This window comes from Panicum virgatum, chromosome 3N, assembly GCF_016808335.1.
Source record: "Panicum virgatum strain AP13 chromosome 3N, P.virgatum_v5, whole genome shotgun sequence".
Lineage (NCBI taxonomy): Eukaryota > Viridiplantae > Streptophyta > Magnoliopsida > Poales > Poaceae > Panicum > Panicum virgatum.
In genome coordinates, this window is record NC_053147.1 from 23,548,240 (window position 1) to 23,561,946 (window position 13,707).

At 42.6% G+C, this 13,707-nt stretch overlaps 1 protein-coding gene and 1 long non-coding RNA gene across 4 annotated transcripts; one reads left to right on the forward strand and one right to left on the reverse strand.

Annotated features, from left to right (window-relative positions):
• Positions 1 to 117: 117 nt before the first annotated feature.
• Positions 118 to 1,603, reverse strand: LOC120667439. Its single transcript, XR_005672187.1, has 3 exons — positions 1,226 to 1,603; positions 987 to 1,143; positions 118 to 349 (listed from the first exon to the last, which is right to left on the reverse strand). It is a non-coding gene; the product is annotated as an uncharacterized LOC120667439 (long non-coding RNA).
• An 886-nt stretch (positions 1,604 to 2,489) lies between these two features.
• Positions 2,490 to 12,484, forward strand: LOC120665221 (SAC3 family protein A-like). 3 transcript variants are annotated; one of them, XM_039944699.1, is made up of 13 exons: positions 2,490 to 3,152; positions 3,703 to 4,530; positions 6,079 to 6,531; positions 6,748 to 6,846; positions 7,719 to 7,822; positions 8,669 to 8,834; positions 9,030 to 9,494; positions 9,617 to 9,757; positions 9,994 to 10,053; positions 10,921 to 11,051; positions 11,133 to 11,266; positions 11,357 to 11,586; positions 11,855 to 12,484. In XM_039944699.1, exons 1-13 carry the CDS (start codon positions 3,099 to 3,101, stop codon positions 11,951 to 11,953), a joined length of 2,964 nt encoding a protein of 987 aa, XP_039800633.1. In that variant the 5' UTR covers positions 2,490 to 3,098; the 3' UTR covers positions 11,954 to 12,484. The 3 variants fall into 3 exon arrangements, with proteins under 3 accessions (XP_039800633.1, XP_039800632.1, XP_039800634.1); XM_039944698.1 differs by having other exon boundaries at positions 2,491 to 3,152; positions 8,666 to 8,834; XM_039944700.1 differs by lacking the exon at positions 2,490 to 3,152 and having other exon boundaries at positions 3,924 to 4,072; positions 4,165 to 4,530; positions 8,666 to 8,834.
• Positions 12,485 to 13,707: the final 1,223 nt, after the last annotated feature.

Consider the following 13,707-nt stretch of genomic DNA (forward strand, 5'->3'; position numbering starts at 1 on the left):
GTCCGCCGCACGGTGTCAGCTGGGCAGCTTCCGCTAGGCACCAGGCCAATCAGCTTGACTGCAACAGCTGAAGCGGCGGTCCACTATCAGTCATGTCACAGCCAATCAGCCAAAATGTATATCATTGCAAATTTATATTGATTGGTCACAACAACAATAAATTATTAAAATACAATACAATACAAAGTGAGTCTTCTAAACTACTTAGTAAACTTGCCAAAGACAATTTTCACTGTTACATAGACTATAAATCCTACTAAGCTGCCGTATCAAATAAATTATGAGCAACTGGCCACCAAAGTGAACATAAGCTCCTCCACTTCTCTCTTCAGTGACATCAAGCACCTAGCTGCAGTCTCCAGAGAAATCGAAAATAATTCAGGAAGTAGCTTTGTAATCTCTAATGTCAAACAAAATTGACAAAATATATAAACATAAGCTCCATCAACTGTTGTAACTGTTGCTATTATCTATTTTTGTTGTCCACAAGCCAGCATGCATAACTGTCAATGTGTGCAGAGCTTAACGAGTGCCACACCACTCGTCCAGTGATTCAAGTAAAATAAACTGCTTTGTACATATATAACACCAATGCATTGGTTGGACTGATTCACAAGTCTGAAGACTTTTTTTGGCTTTGTAAGCTTATAAAATTCTTGTGGTGGTTAGCAAAACTGGCTATCCTCTGATTCATGTTGTAGTATTGTTCTAAAACAAATTGAAATCATAATGCTTAATGAAAGTTGACTTAATCAACAGTCTAATGAAACATCTAATTGGGTCAGTGTACAAAAGTTGAGAGGTGTTTCATTTGAATTTCAGTTTGATGTTCAGTATATATGGGTCTAATTAAGCACGAGAAACACCACAAAAGTCAATAGAGTATAAACTATTAGTATCCTACTGAAGCATTTTGATCCAACTTCAGAAAAGTGAGCACCTAAACAAAATCAAGCTGTGAAAGTAGAAGACAACCTAGTACCTACCTCCTAATCTACACCACAGCATGGAGAACCGTGGTCCTCCTTCCACTAGTTGCAAGATTGACCAACAGAAGCAAGGGCAACCTTGCTAGCGGGAGCATCAGAATCCGAGGAACGTAACCACTTGAAAATCATGAGCGGCGCTCTCCACATCCACTGCCTTCATTTTAAAACAAAATTAAGATGGATTCCTCAAGTCAAAAGATTGCAATCCACCCTCAGATCCGAGTGGAAGAAATTACCTAGGAGGGGATGGATGGCGCAACAAAGGTAGGACCGTAGGAGTGGCGGCAGCAAGAGAGGAGCCTGGAACCATGCTCCGGAAGACCGGGACGTTCCATCCCCCGACGACGCGTGCAACAGCAGATGTAGGCGAGGCCGCCTATCAGCCATCAGCGAATGGTGCGCCCATGACCATGAGCTCGAAGGCGGAGAAGGGAGCGTGGTTGAGTAGGGAAGGCGCGAACCCGCCGACAACTAGTGGCGACAGCCGACAAGCGGACGGCGATGCCATGACTAGAGCGTGCCGCACTCGCGCGCAAGCGGACGGCCTCGACGGCGCCGCCGCCTCTCCCCTCGAACCCACCCTCTCTGTCCCGTACCTCTTTTTTTGCGGGCTCTGCGGCGCCGCTGGGCCCCGTTGGGCAGCCGCGTAGCCCCGCTTCGTTGATGCGGGCTGAATTGCGGCGCTTCACGGGCTTGCGGCGCGGGCTCGCGGCAAAGCCCGCCCCGCTTGCATCCAGAAAATCTATATATCTTTCGGTAGAAATTTTGTTAGTTATCTTTCATTGTTTGAGATCTGTGCAGACTAAAATAAATGTCTAGGATCTAATTAGGTGGGAGGACATTCTTGCACGCACAGCTTGCTGAGAGGTGGAGATGGACAGATGTCCAAATATGGCTGGCTACGGTGGTAACGGAAGTTGGATGGATTCTTTGCTTTCAAATTTCTTTTGAACCGTAAATAATTTTTGAAATCCGTTTGAACCATAATGATCTTTAGAATTTATGCAACAAAACAAGATATAATATGAATATATTTTATCTTCTAAATATTATTTTCAAAAATCAATATTTGCAATGAACTGTTTCAACAATTTGATTATATATGTTCAACAATTTATATATACTAATTCAACATTTTCATATAAAATGTTGCATTAGTTTACTCAAATTGTTGAACTAAATTTTTAAAATATCAACTATAGTTGTTTAAAATGTTGACCAGTTTGCATTTTGAATGCACTATCTTGGAGTATCTCTAGCAAAAAAAAACAATTTGACATGTCAGATTAAAAGAAAAAAGAAAACCCACCTACCACCTATCTATATGTGCATGCAGTTCGAACCAGTGTGCTGTGTGTTGTTCGTGCATTGGGCTATGGACCGTACAGAAGAGTTACGGACCGTCCGCGGGCCGTGCGCCGCGGGTCGTCCGATATGCACCTAATTACCTTCCGGAATATAGACATGAGCCCCCGCTTGCATCCCTAGCCACAACCTACCTCTCTCTCTCTCCCTCGCAACCGGCGACCTCCCCTGACCACCGTTGTCACCCGATTCGCCGGCTACCTCTCGTCTCAGAAGGCCGCCATCTCAGCCCTCGCCTCTCCCTCTACCCGCGTTTTCCACGCCGCTTCCAGACCCGCCGCCGCCATCGTCGTTGGCCTCGCCGCTCTCCACACGCTCCCTCTCTGCGAAACCACCGCCTCCGCACACCGCTCCGACACATCGAGAAGCCACTTCCCCTCTTCAACTCCCTTCCCTCTCTTTCCTGCAGCGGCGCCGCTCCGACGCGGGCGCCGCGAGGCGGCGCGTTGACACCCGAACCCAACCCTGCACGAGACGCCCGAAAAGGGCAGGAGCTCCTTTTTCCGTTTCCTGCGTCATCTTCCTAGTTTCGCGGGAGGGAAAATCTTTTCTCGGTCCAAAAAAAAGAGGGAAAAAATTCACCGCACGGCCTAATACACGCGATTTCGATTCGTCGTCCAGTCACGAATTCCCTCTTGCTTCTGGTTCGTTCCCCGCATCTGATCCGCTCCTCTTCCGCATCCTCGCCGCGGATCGAAGTCACGCGGGCGTGTGGCAGCGGCTGGGGCGGTTGACTGGTTGAGGATGGCGAGCCACGGCGCCGGGGCGGATGCTGGATCCGACGCCCCGCACGCTGAGGTACGGATGTGACTCCCGTCATGCTTGCTATTGTAAATTTAAATTCTGTTTTGATTCCAGCTAACCTCCATAGACTATGATGTAGTTGGCTTGTATCGTGGACGTTGGGTTGTCAGGAGTTGAGGAGCGTGTGATATCTGATATGGGATAACTATTCGGTCATAGAGAATTTCATTTGAGTGATTCGTTATGCAATTTATTGTGCCATGGATTGGGTTTGGGGGGGGGGGATGTAACATAGGCACAATGATGTTCTACTGCTATTAAATTGAACCAGGTTAATTTCTATGGGAGCTGTATTTGTACCATTTTTACTGCTCTGATGTGTTATTCTGTTGAATTTAAAAGTTGCGAGCGCCTTGCTTTACTACAGTTACTTGTTAGAAAAGAAATATCTAGAGTGGAATCTAAAAGAAATATTTACAGTTACTTGTTCTGTTGGTGATTTTTCATGGTTCTGAATTCGACTACTTTTGACCCCTCTATAATCTCTATTTAGATTTTAGAGTACATGTACGATGGGAATGACCACTCTATTTGGTGATGGCAGGTTGTTAGTATGGGACAGACAAATCCATCTCCTTATCCACCTCTATCTTCCAGTCAACAACCATGGTCCTCGGACAGTGGGTCAGTATCGGTTTCATGGAATAACCAAGTGGATAAATCTAGCCAGGATACAGTTTACTATGATCCACAAAGGGATGTATCAGTTGCAGGAGGGAATCAAAATGTAGGTAGCAATGCGCCTCATGCTGCCCAGTCAAGTATGGGGATGACAGATGCATCTCACTCTCACGCGTCTTACTCCAGTTCAGTTCAACATAGCTACAATCCTGTAGAATATGCCAACTATTATTATAGCTATCCACAAGCTGCAAATGATTCTTCTGTCCACCAAGGAGCACACCAACATCCAGGTGCAGCTTATCAGCCTCTTACTTCATTTCAAAATTCAGGATCTTACATTGATCCGACAAGTAACACATATTACAATGCTGGGGGTCATCAGACTGTGCCAGGATATGGAAGCAGCAGCTACTATTATCAGAACAATACATGGGATTCTGGAAGCTCAGGGAATAATTATGCTCAATCGTACCAAAACTACTCTTCGTCTGATACAAATGCACTCCAGAGTTCCACTTCAATGCCTGCCAATTCCGTACCATATCAGCAGCAGTATAACCAGTGGCCGTACTATTACAATCAATCTGTGCCAAGTGCTTCTAGCAATCCAGTTGCTGGAAACAGTACTACAGATAATGTAGCAGTTAACACCCCTGCTGGTTATTCCTATCCTTCTAGCCAGCCACCTCCACCAGGCACGACATCATGGAAAATTAATTCAGTTGCTTCTGTTGCACCTCCTATGCAGGTATTTTATTTCCTTTCACTACTAATTCTTACTTGATGTACATAGTTTTCTTCATGGTGTTCTGAAAACTGATTTTCAGAAGTATATGCTGTCTGGCTCTGTTAATTTAATTCTTTTTCAATTATGCATAGTAGAACAACACATCTTAGAAGCAGTTTATTTTATTTTTGCCATCAAGCTGACCCCTAATATCAGTTTAGGCAGTCCATTTTTGTCACCTTCCGGTTTTGCTACCCTTCTGTTAGGTGCTGGCTTATATTTGCCATTGCCTTCTGTTTTATCATGCTTCACTCAGTAAAAGCATATTATTAAATATTGACGAGTGACTACTACAGTGGTAAATTCTCCACAAGTAACAAGCGGTTTCCTAAGTATATATATCATTTTGACACACACCATTTGGCTGGAATTCTGTGACTTGAATGAGTTGAAAACACCTTTGACGGACTGCATTATGCAGACAATGGCAAAATGTGGAAAAAACAATCCGCCTTTGAGACATGAGTGGCAAAAAACAAAAGTTGATAAAAATGTATGGCAGAAAGCAGACTTAAGGGTTAAATTTATCCCGAAGAGGAATCTGATACCAAAAACCTGACTGATCTTGCTATTTTTCAATTTACATACATAACAACTTGTTATTTCATGGCATTATTTGCATTTATATTTTATCTAATTAGCACACCACATATTCAACTTAGTCATAATTCTTTCCATCCATTTCAGTGCAGCTGCCCTAATTGAGATATAGCTCAATAAACTAACACATGCCCATCATAATATTGAATATTACAATCTGTTTTTGAATATTAGAATATTACAATCTGTAGTGATTGCTTTTATGAGTTATGCATGAATGTTTCGTGGCACTAGCACCGATTATTGTGTTGGATTGGAATGCTTTTAGTACTTGAATTGCATAATGAAACTTAAAAATTTATCTACATAGCATATGCATAAAGATGAAAATTCTTATTGAAGTGGAAGGATGTTTCAGACATAAGTAAGAAATGGGTTGTCCCGTGTTGAGTCTCTTAAGGCTCATTGTCAGGCTGGCCTAAGAACTCAGATGGTTCCTTCCCAGACATACAACATACCGCTCCAGTGGTGGGGCTTGAATAAAGTCATTGAGAAAGCCAAACTAAGATAAACATACATAATTAGATTTTTGTTTGTGCCCAAGTGGACAAACTAATATTTTGTTATGTTAATTGTTAGAAAATCCTTGGCTTGGCCTCCAAGAAGGTCACCATGGCCCATTCCTTTGACTTTTTAGTTACATGAACCTATTGTTCTCTAATCGATGGCCAGGATACCAAGGCTGCTATCTTTTTATCCTCTTATACGTTAGCAGCTTGCATTTGCTGAAGCATGGCTTAATAATATTTAATTTGGAAATGTGAAGACACTTGAGCTGTTCTATTAAAACTTTACAATGCCCTTTCACTCTTTATGGTTATTTGTACAATTTCTTATGTTGTCAGTTGCATTTTATTTGCTTTTATTTGTGTGAAGGGCTCTCATCATCTACATTTCACCATGCTCCAGGCTCCAGGTGTTTCAGGACCTCAAAATCAATACGCTAACCAGGCAGAAGATCATCATGCCAACCAGGCGCCAGGTGTTCAATGGTCTCAAAATCATTATGCCTACCAGGCACAGGCATACCCTCAGAAGACTATGAATTCGAATCATGCACCGCTAAGCAACCCTGAAGATCCGCAGAGGACCGTAGACCCTATAGGTCGAAGCTCGAATACTTTGTCGAACCATGTTTCTGAAAATTTTCAACCAAACTTGCAGGGTTCCGTGACAACAAATACTTCCAGCGAAAGCAAAATACAGATTCCAACCAATCCTCGAATTGCTCCTGGTTTCTCCATGGTGATACCGAAGAGTGAGAAGAAAAATTTAGGACCTGATGTATCCAAGAAGCCTGCCTATGTTAGCGTCTCCATGCCAACAAATGATGCTAAAGCAACTCATGTTGGTCCTGATGCTGTAATGTTCTGCTCTCTTCTACGCATAGGAAATGGGGAAAAAGGCTGAAATTGCTTAATAATTGACTAAATCTCAATGAATAGGATAAATTTATAGTATTTGTGAGAATCACTTAATTCTGCTATAGCTGGGTGTATGTCTATAACTCAGATATCAAAGTAACTAGGATGTTTTGGTACTCGCATATTAACTGTGCGTTTTCGTTCTCTTGTTTAGAGATCTATGCCATTTTCACTACGTAATTATACCATGAGGAACCTCAATCGTTGCAAAGATGATGCCCAAAGGGCTGCCTGCCGAAGTATAATGGAAGAGGTAAGTCTTACTTTTTGTTCTTTTTTTCTTGCCTCAATTAGTTGCTAGGATTTTCATTCCAAAAAGTACACGCCTTGCTTTCAGTCATATGGATGACCATGGCCTATAAGGTCATGATAGTCGACGTCCTCTCCATCATCTTTTGGTAAAATTTAGTTAGCGAATCAGGGCTGTTTCACTTGTAAGAGTCAAATCACTCAACATTGCTTTCTCCCACACCCCTCTCGGATAGCACTTGAACATACTCTCGTGAGGTGGGACTGCAAAAAGGCTCTAAGTAAGAAACAAAAGTAGTCTTCCAACACCACCAAGAATGCTTGCATCCAATTGCGTATTTCTCACCACTGTTAACTTGAATACGCTTATATGCATCTAATGATCATCTGTCTCCTGTCATGCATGTGCCATACATGACCATGTCTTATCACTGAGAGACCACTACAGATGCAAACTCATGCATCTATAATCTATTATATCAAAACATGATCCTAACTAACACTAGCACCACATTCATGATCCATCACTTTCTCCATAGCCACGAGCTCTAGTCGTCTAGCCAACTAGCCACTACTGCATGCATCCTCATGATCCAAACCTCCACACATGAATGAAGGCAACTAGACAGCTAGCTAATCATATGCTGCATGCATAATACTTGTGTAAAAACTCAAACCGACTAATTAATTTTAGTTTCCAACATCCATGACTATGGATGCTGCCATTCTGAAGCAAATGACTGATTCCCAACTTCTACTAAGAGGCTCCTCAATTTGGCCCACCAATATGCTTGAGCTTCATTTTTTCAAACATCAAATTGGTTCTGATAAATTGACTGTAATCTCAGTTGTTTTTATTCCTTTCTTTTATTTCAGATCACAAGAAAAGCTATCGCTGATGGAACCCTTCTTACTAAGAATTGGGATACTGAACCACTACTCCCTTTGCCAGAAAGTGTTGTGGGCACAACTGAGGCAAGGTGTGCATACTTCTTATCAATGCCCTTTCTTGAAATCAAATAAATTTTCTGGACTGGCAATTTGGTGCTTGAAACCTTAAATGTATTGATTAATGCAATTTTAGTGAAAGTTGATTTTGAACTTTACTTGTGGCACAGCCAAAATGATTTTTCAGATGACACCTTCTCAACTGTATTGCATTTTGATTAATTTTATTATCTGGTTCCGACACCTTAAAAATTATTAACCTAAGAAAATTGAATAATATGTCTTTTTTCTTAATATAACTCAGTCATCAGATGACCTGAATATGAATTATGCACTTCTGCACTTTGGAATTCTAACCCTGAAACTGTAAAATGAACATGACTTAGTTATATTCCATAATGTTATCTGAGCTATTCAGTTATTTGTCATGATTTGTACTATTGTAATCGCCTCTATTTTCCTGAGGCGCTAGCTTGCTGTGTTCCATCTCCTAGCTTACCCAACTTGCTTGGAACTAAACTAAAAGGTTTCCTTGTTCTTGTTGTTGGTGGTGGTGTTGCGGCTGCTGTGTTTAACCTTTTTGTTTATTACTAATTGTAATTCAGTACAGTAAATCTGATGGAATAAGAGACACACTAAAAAGACTGTTACATGTTCCGGTAGGTTAGAGGCACATCAGTTCCTTAACTGCTGAAAGTTCTGCTTGTGTACTTAAGAATTTGGATCCATAATTTTGGTCCTGCGGTTAATCATCAAAACTGCCACCCATTTTACATCTGTTACTTGCCGCAGATTCATGTTGTTCTCTATATTTTCTGTGCTGTACAGAACTGGATAGTTTAATCCTCATTAGTTCTCATTTTGTTTCTTTGCAGCAGTGCAAACCATTCAAGTCTTTTCTCATCAACACCTACCCCTAGGAAACGTGTGAAAAGTAGGTGGGAGCCTGCTGTGGACGAAAAAGTTACCAATAAGGTGGAACAAATAGCAAAAGGATTGGTCAACAGTAATATACACAATTCCTTCGAACCTAAAAATAGAATGGTAAGCATTAATCTGCTATTCTTGTAAATTTTATCTTTAAACTGCTAATGAACAGACGGAATGGTTATTTCTGATATCTCTTAATATTTTTGTTTTTCACTTTCTTTTCCCTTTGTTTGTGGCTCATGTTGGGTTTGAACTCTAGGCCTGCCCCAGCTTGCTTGGGACTAAAAGGCTTTGTTGTTGTTGTATCAGGGTAGCAGTTGGGATCACGGGAAGTTTCTCCAATCTCACCAAGCACCTTTAAACAAAGTCAATCAGAGGCCTGCCAAGAAGCAAAAATTCACTAGTAATTCAAGTCAAATACAGAATGGAAATGCTTCAAGTGACAGTGATAAGGAGCAGGATCTAACCAAATATTATGCCAGTGCAACTGCACTAGCAAATTCACCGGAGGAAAAGAAACGCAGGGAGCATAGATCTAAGCGTTTTGAAAGGAGCCAGGATTCATCGTTAAAATCAAGAAACTCTTCTGCAAATAAAGATGCAATTGCTAATATGCATAGAAGAAGGGCAGTTTCTTCTCATCTTAGTAGAACTTACGAAGAAGGCACTAGAGCTGTGGAGGATATGGATTGGGATGCCCTGACAATCAAGGGAACATGTCAGGAAATTGAGAAAAATTATCTACGGCTTACATCGGCACCTGATCCATCCATAGTAATAACACTCACCAATTGTCTTCCTGATTGAAAAGTGTCACTGATGGTGACCCTTTAATTTCATTGCTGCTGCTTGATCTTTTCTACTCTTTGCCTTACTGCTCTGAACGTCCTTTTCAGGTAAGGCCAGAAGAAGTCCTGGAGAAGGCCCTTGCAATGGTTGAAACATCTCAAAAGAATTATTTTTACAAGTGTGATCAATTAAAATCTATTCGCCAAGATCTTACAGTTCAGAGAATCCAGAATGAACTAACCGTAAAGGTAGTTTGGAAATCTACATAGCATCCTTCAGTCCTCCTGTGCCTACTAGGTTATTATTGAGTAGAGAAATGAACCAATGAACATTGTCTATTTTACGTACTACTGTTAGTGACGACTTCGTATTATTTATACCAACTATACAGCTGACCATTAAGAAATACTCGTTAATCTTGTGCGCTGGGGCATCAGTTCAGCAATGAGCAATGATTTTATTACATTCATATTACTTATTTCAGGTCTACGAAACTCATGCCCGTTTAGCAATGCAAGCTGGCGATTTACCCGAATATAACCAGGTATGCCTGTTTTTCTACTTGATCCACTTCTTTAATATCAATTACCAAATGATTTTATGTATGTTCATTTTGCTAGTAATCTGTAACTTTATATTGTCTCTTAAATGATTTTATGTATCTTCATTTTGGTTTTCCCCCCCTCGAACACGATGTATGTTCATTTTGCTAGCAATCTGCAACTTCATTTGGTCTCTTACAGATGTATATATAGGAATGCAGGTTTCCTATTCTTGGTCAACACAAAACCCACACACCTGAACTAAAATGAACATCCTCCCAATTGCTATTAATTTTTCTCATGGACTGGAGGGAAAATGAACTAGAATAATGACCCAACTACCCATTGGGTTACCCACTTCCAGCCTGTTCGGCTGGTGGGAATTGGCTGGGCTGATCAGCCCAGCCATCCAGTGGTCCACCAGCAGCCGAACGGGTGTGCGCCCAGTGCGAGTTCAGAAGCGAACTCTCTTTATGTGTACATGTTCTTCACAAACAGCCGTTCGGCGGTTGTGGTGTGTACGTGACTGGGCTGATCGAACCAGCCAGCCCAGCCAATTCCTACCAACCGAACAGGGCCTTCATTGTTAGGTTGAGAATAGATTTTGCACAGGTTGGGTTTTACTTTTCCATTGGTAGATTCACTTATTAGCAATCCCAAGGCTTTGTCAACTGGTTTGTCTTGTCTCTGATCTTCGTCAGGCAGATCACTTTCACTGGTACTGGTAGATTCAGTAAAGCTGATTGGCCTTAAAACTTGTTGCTTACAAAATTTATATCTGCAATCGTAATGCAAAATACAACCCAGAAATCGACACTAGCGCTTCATGACTTTCGTGGTTCTAACTATTTCTGCATCAACTCTTACAGTGCCAGTCGCAACTGAAGAGGTTATACGCAGAAGGAATCAAGGGTTGCTATTCTGAATTTTCTGCTTACAATTTGCTCTGTGTCATGCTGCACTCTAATAATAAACGAGACTTGCTGTCATCAATGGCGAGGTATTATGTTGTAAATACTAGCATATTGAATCCCAATGTTAATTCTAAAGTGGGTCATAATTGGTATTTTCATTGTTTCAGCTTATCAAAAGAAGCCAAACAAGATGCAGCTGTTAAGCATGCCCTTGCAGTTCATGCTGCCGTTTTATCTGGCAATTATGTCCTATTTTTTAAACTATACAAGAGGGCACCCAATTTGAACTCGTGCCTCATGGGTAAAGTGCAGTCTAGTATCTTTCGTATCACTTAAAATGTACTGTTGTTCATAGAAGAGGTTTCTGATGTGGTAACATTCTTTCTAACAGATCTGTATGTGGAGCGGATGCGCTTTGAAGCCATGAAATGCATGTCTAGATCATATCGCCCAACTGTGCCTGTGGGGTATGTTGCGCAGATTTTGGGATTCTTGAGAACAGATAGTGAAGGTTGTATGGCTGATGGGGATGATGGCTTAGAAGAATGCGAGAAATGGTTGAAAGCGCATGGAACAGTTCTTTCAGTAGATAACAGTGGAGAATTGCAGATAGATATGAAGGTATTATTCCTGTGTAATGAATTTTTTGTGCTAATTAAGTATAACTAAATCCCATCCATCCAACTGTCATAAGGACGATGGGACTATGGGAGGGGTGAAACTGAAACTCCAACTGGACGGTTTTGTGAAGAATCTGTCAGTGCACAAGAATTATCTAACAGTAGTAGTCGAGCGTTTTGTTGAAAATATGCTATAACCTATCCTCAGCCATTGACTCGAGTCATCTTCTATGTCTTAACATGTTTTGTGTATGTGTGTTTCTGCACAGGCTTCTTCTGCCACACTTTACATGCCGGAGCCAGAGAATGCTGTTGCACATGGTGATGCATCACTTGCCGTTGACGACTTTTTGGCACGGACATCGTAAAAGGTGTAGTAGTGACAGACCGGCAGTGAGTAATTATTGGTGCTGAGCTGCGGAGGTAATGCACTTCTTCCGTATAAAAATATGCAACGGGAGCATCAAATGGAGCAGCTCAAGCATGCTTATAGAGGGCAAGAGTCTGAACAAGGATGTGCTCATCTGGTTCTGGGCTTTCGGCACTTGTTATAATCGATCCTTCATCCAGAGCTTAGTTGCGAGGGCGAACCCTGAACTCTGAAGCAGGGGTGACCCGACACGAACACGAGCCGCCAACATGGAGCTGCAAGTTTATGTGCGGATGTGGCGTATCACAATTCACATAGGTTTGCATATGCCAATTAGAAGGCCTTAGGTGTAGGAAATATTGAGAAACATGACCAAGCATATACAGAAATACATGCGTGTTTTTTTTGGGGGTAGGGGGGGGGGTGCACCTGGGGCTGCCCCCATTGTCCGTGGAAGAGTGTAAAACTACCTTTTCTTGCGCATAACGTTGTTTTCCTATAGAAATATAACTTGCGTCATTCGAACCAACCGAGTACTGATAGCTGATGAATTCTTCTGGCTGATGAAATGATATCACTGAAATTGGTATACCTGAAATGATGTGATAGCTAATGAATTCTTCTGGCTGCCTACCGAATGAGGAAACGCGGCCAATGCAGGCAGATTGGGAGGGAGCCAGCCGGCCGCTGGGAACGTGCGTACAGCCGTGCACTCGTTGCGCCGCCGTGTGGGCGATCCAGCGTTCGTTGAGCACGCGGGGCGCCGGAGTTCAGAGGCAGGCGCTGTCCCAGGCGGTGCGGCAGGCAGGTAGGCTGGCTCGGGGGCTCGGGGCCAGGCAGGTGCTCGTGGGCTGGCGCGTCGCCGTCGTCGTCGCAGAGTTGAGTGCTCCGCAAGCTTGAACAAAGACTGTGCTACTTCCTGTGGCCTGGTGCCTAGTCCCACCGCAACCAGCCGGTAACACGGTTTCCAAACCAAAAATTTTGATCGTCAAATTAACAATTTGAACAGATGTCGGGAGGATTTTTCGGACACTAATTAAAAACTAATTTCAGAACTCACTTGGAAACCGCGAGACGAATCTGTTGAGACCTTTGACCGCATCATTAGCACATGTGGGTTATTGTAGCAGTTATGGCTAATCATGCACTAATTAGGCTCAAAAGATTCATCTCGCCGTGTACATCCAAACTGTGCAATTAATTTTGTTGTTTAATTATATTTAGTACTCCATACACGTGTCCAAAAAGAAAGACACAAAGTTCGAGGTGAAAATTTTTGGGAACTAAACGCGCCCTAGACTAGACATGGAATAATTAGGTGATGTGTTAGCTGTGGATCAAGGCGCAGCTCACGACAATTATGCTACTAGGCTACTGCCGACGTTACGCCCCTGTTCGGCTGGGATAAAAAACGCTGGTCTGGCTGGGCTGGATGCGTCACCCACGTTTTGGCTGGTGCTGGAGAGCCGAACGGCTGGGCTGGGCTATATGCGTCACCCACGTTTGGCTGGTGCTGGAGAGCCAAACGGCTGGGCTCCCAGCCCAGCATTTTTATATCCCAGCCGAACAGCGTAATCGAGCGGCTCCAGCCTTTCCCTTTGGTATGGTATCAGTTGCTAACCACTCGCCTAAAACGGCCAGCACCACCAAACCTACGTAACTAGCTCTACTCTAGTCGCCGACAATGACCCCGTGAAAAGGTTGCGAGACGCGATCAGATTCACTACTTCAGAAAGCGCGAACCAATCTCTG

Excerpts from the sequence above, each read along its gene's own strand:
- LOC120665221 (XM_039944698.1), top strand. The coding sequence starts at position 3,099 with ATGGCGAGCCACGGCGCCGGGGCGGATGCTGGATCCGACGCCCCGCAC. Across the intron at positions 6,847-7,718 it reads GCCGAAGTATAATGGAAGAG|ATCACAAGAAAAGCTATCGC; the intron begins GTAAGTCTTACT and ends CTTTTATTTCAG. Across the intron at positions 11,267-11,356 it reads TTTGAACTCGTGCCTCATGG|ATCTGTATGTGGAGCGGATG; the intron begins GTAAAGTGCAGT and ends TCTTTCTAACAG.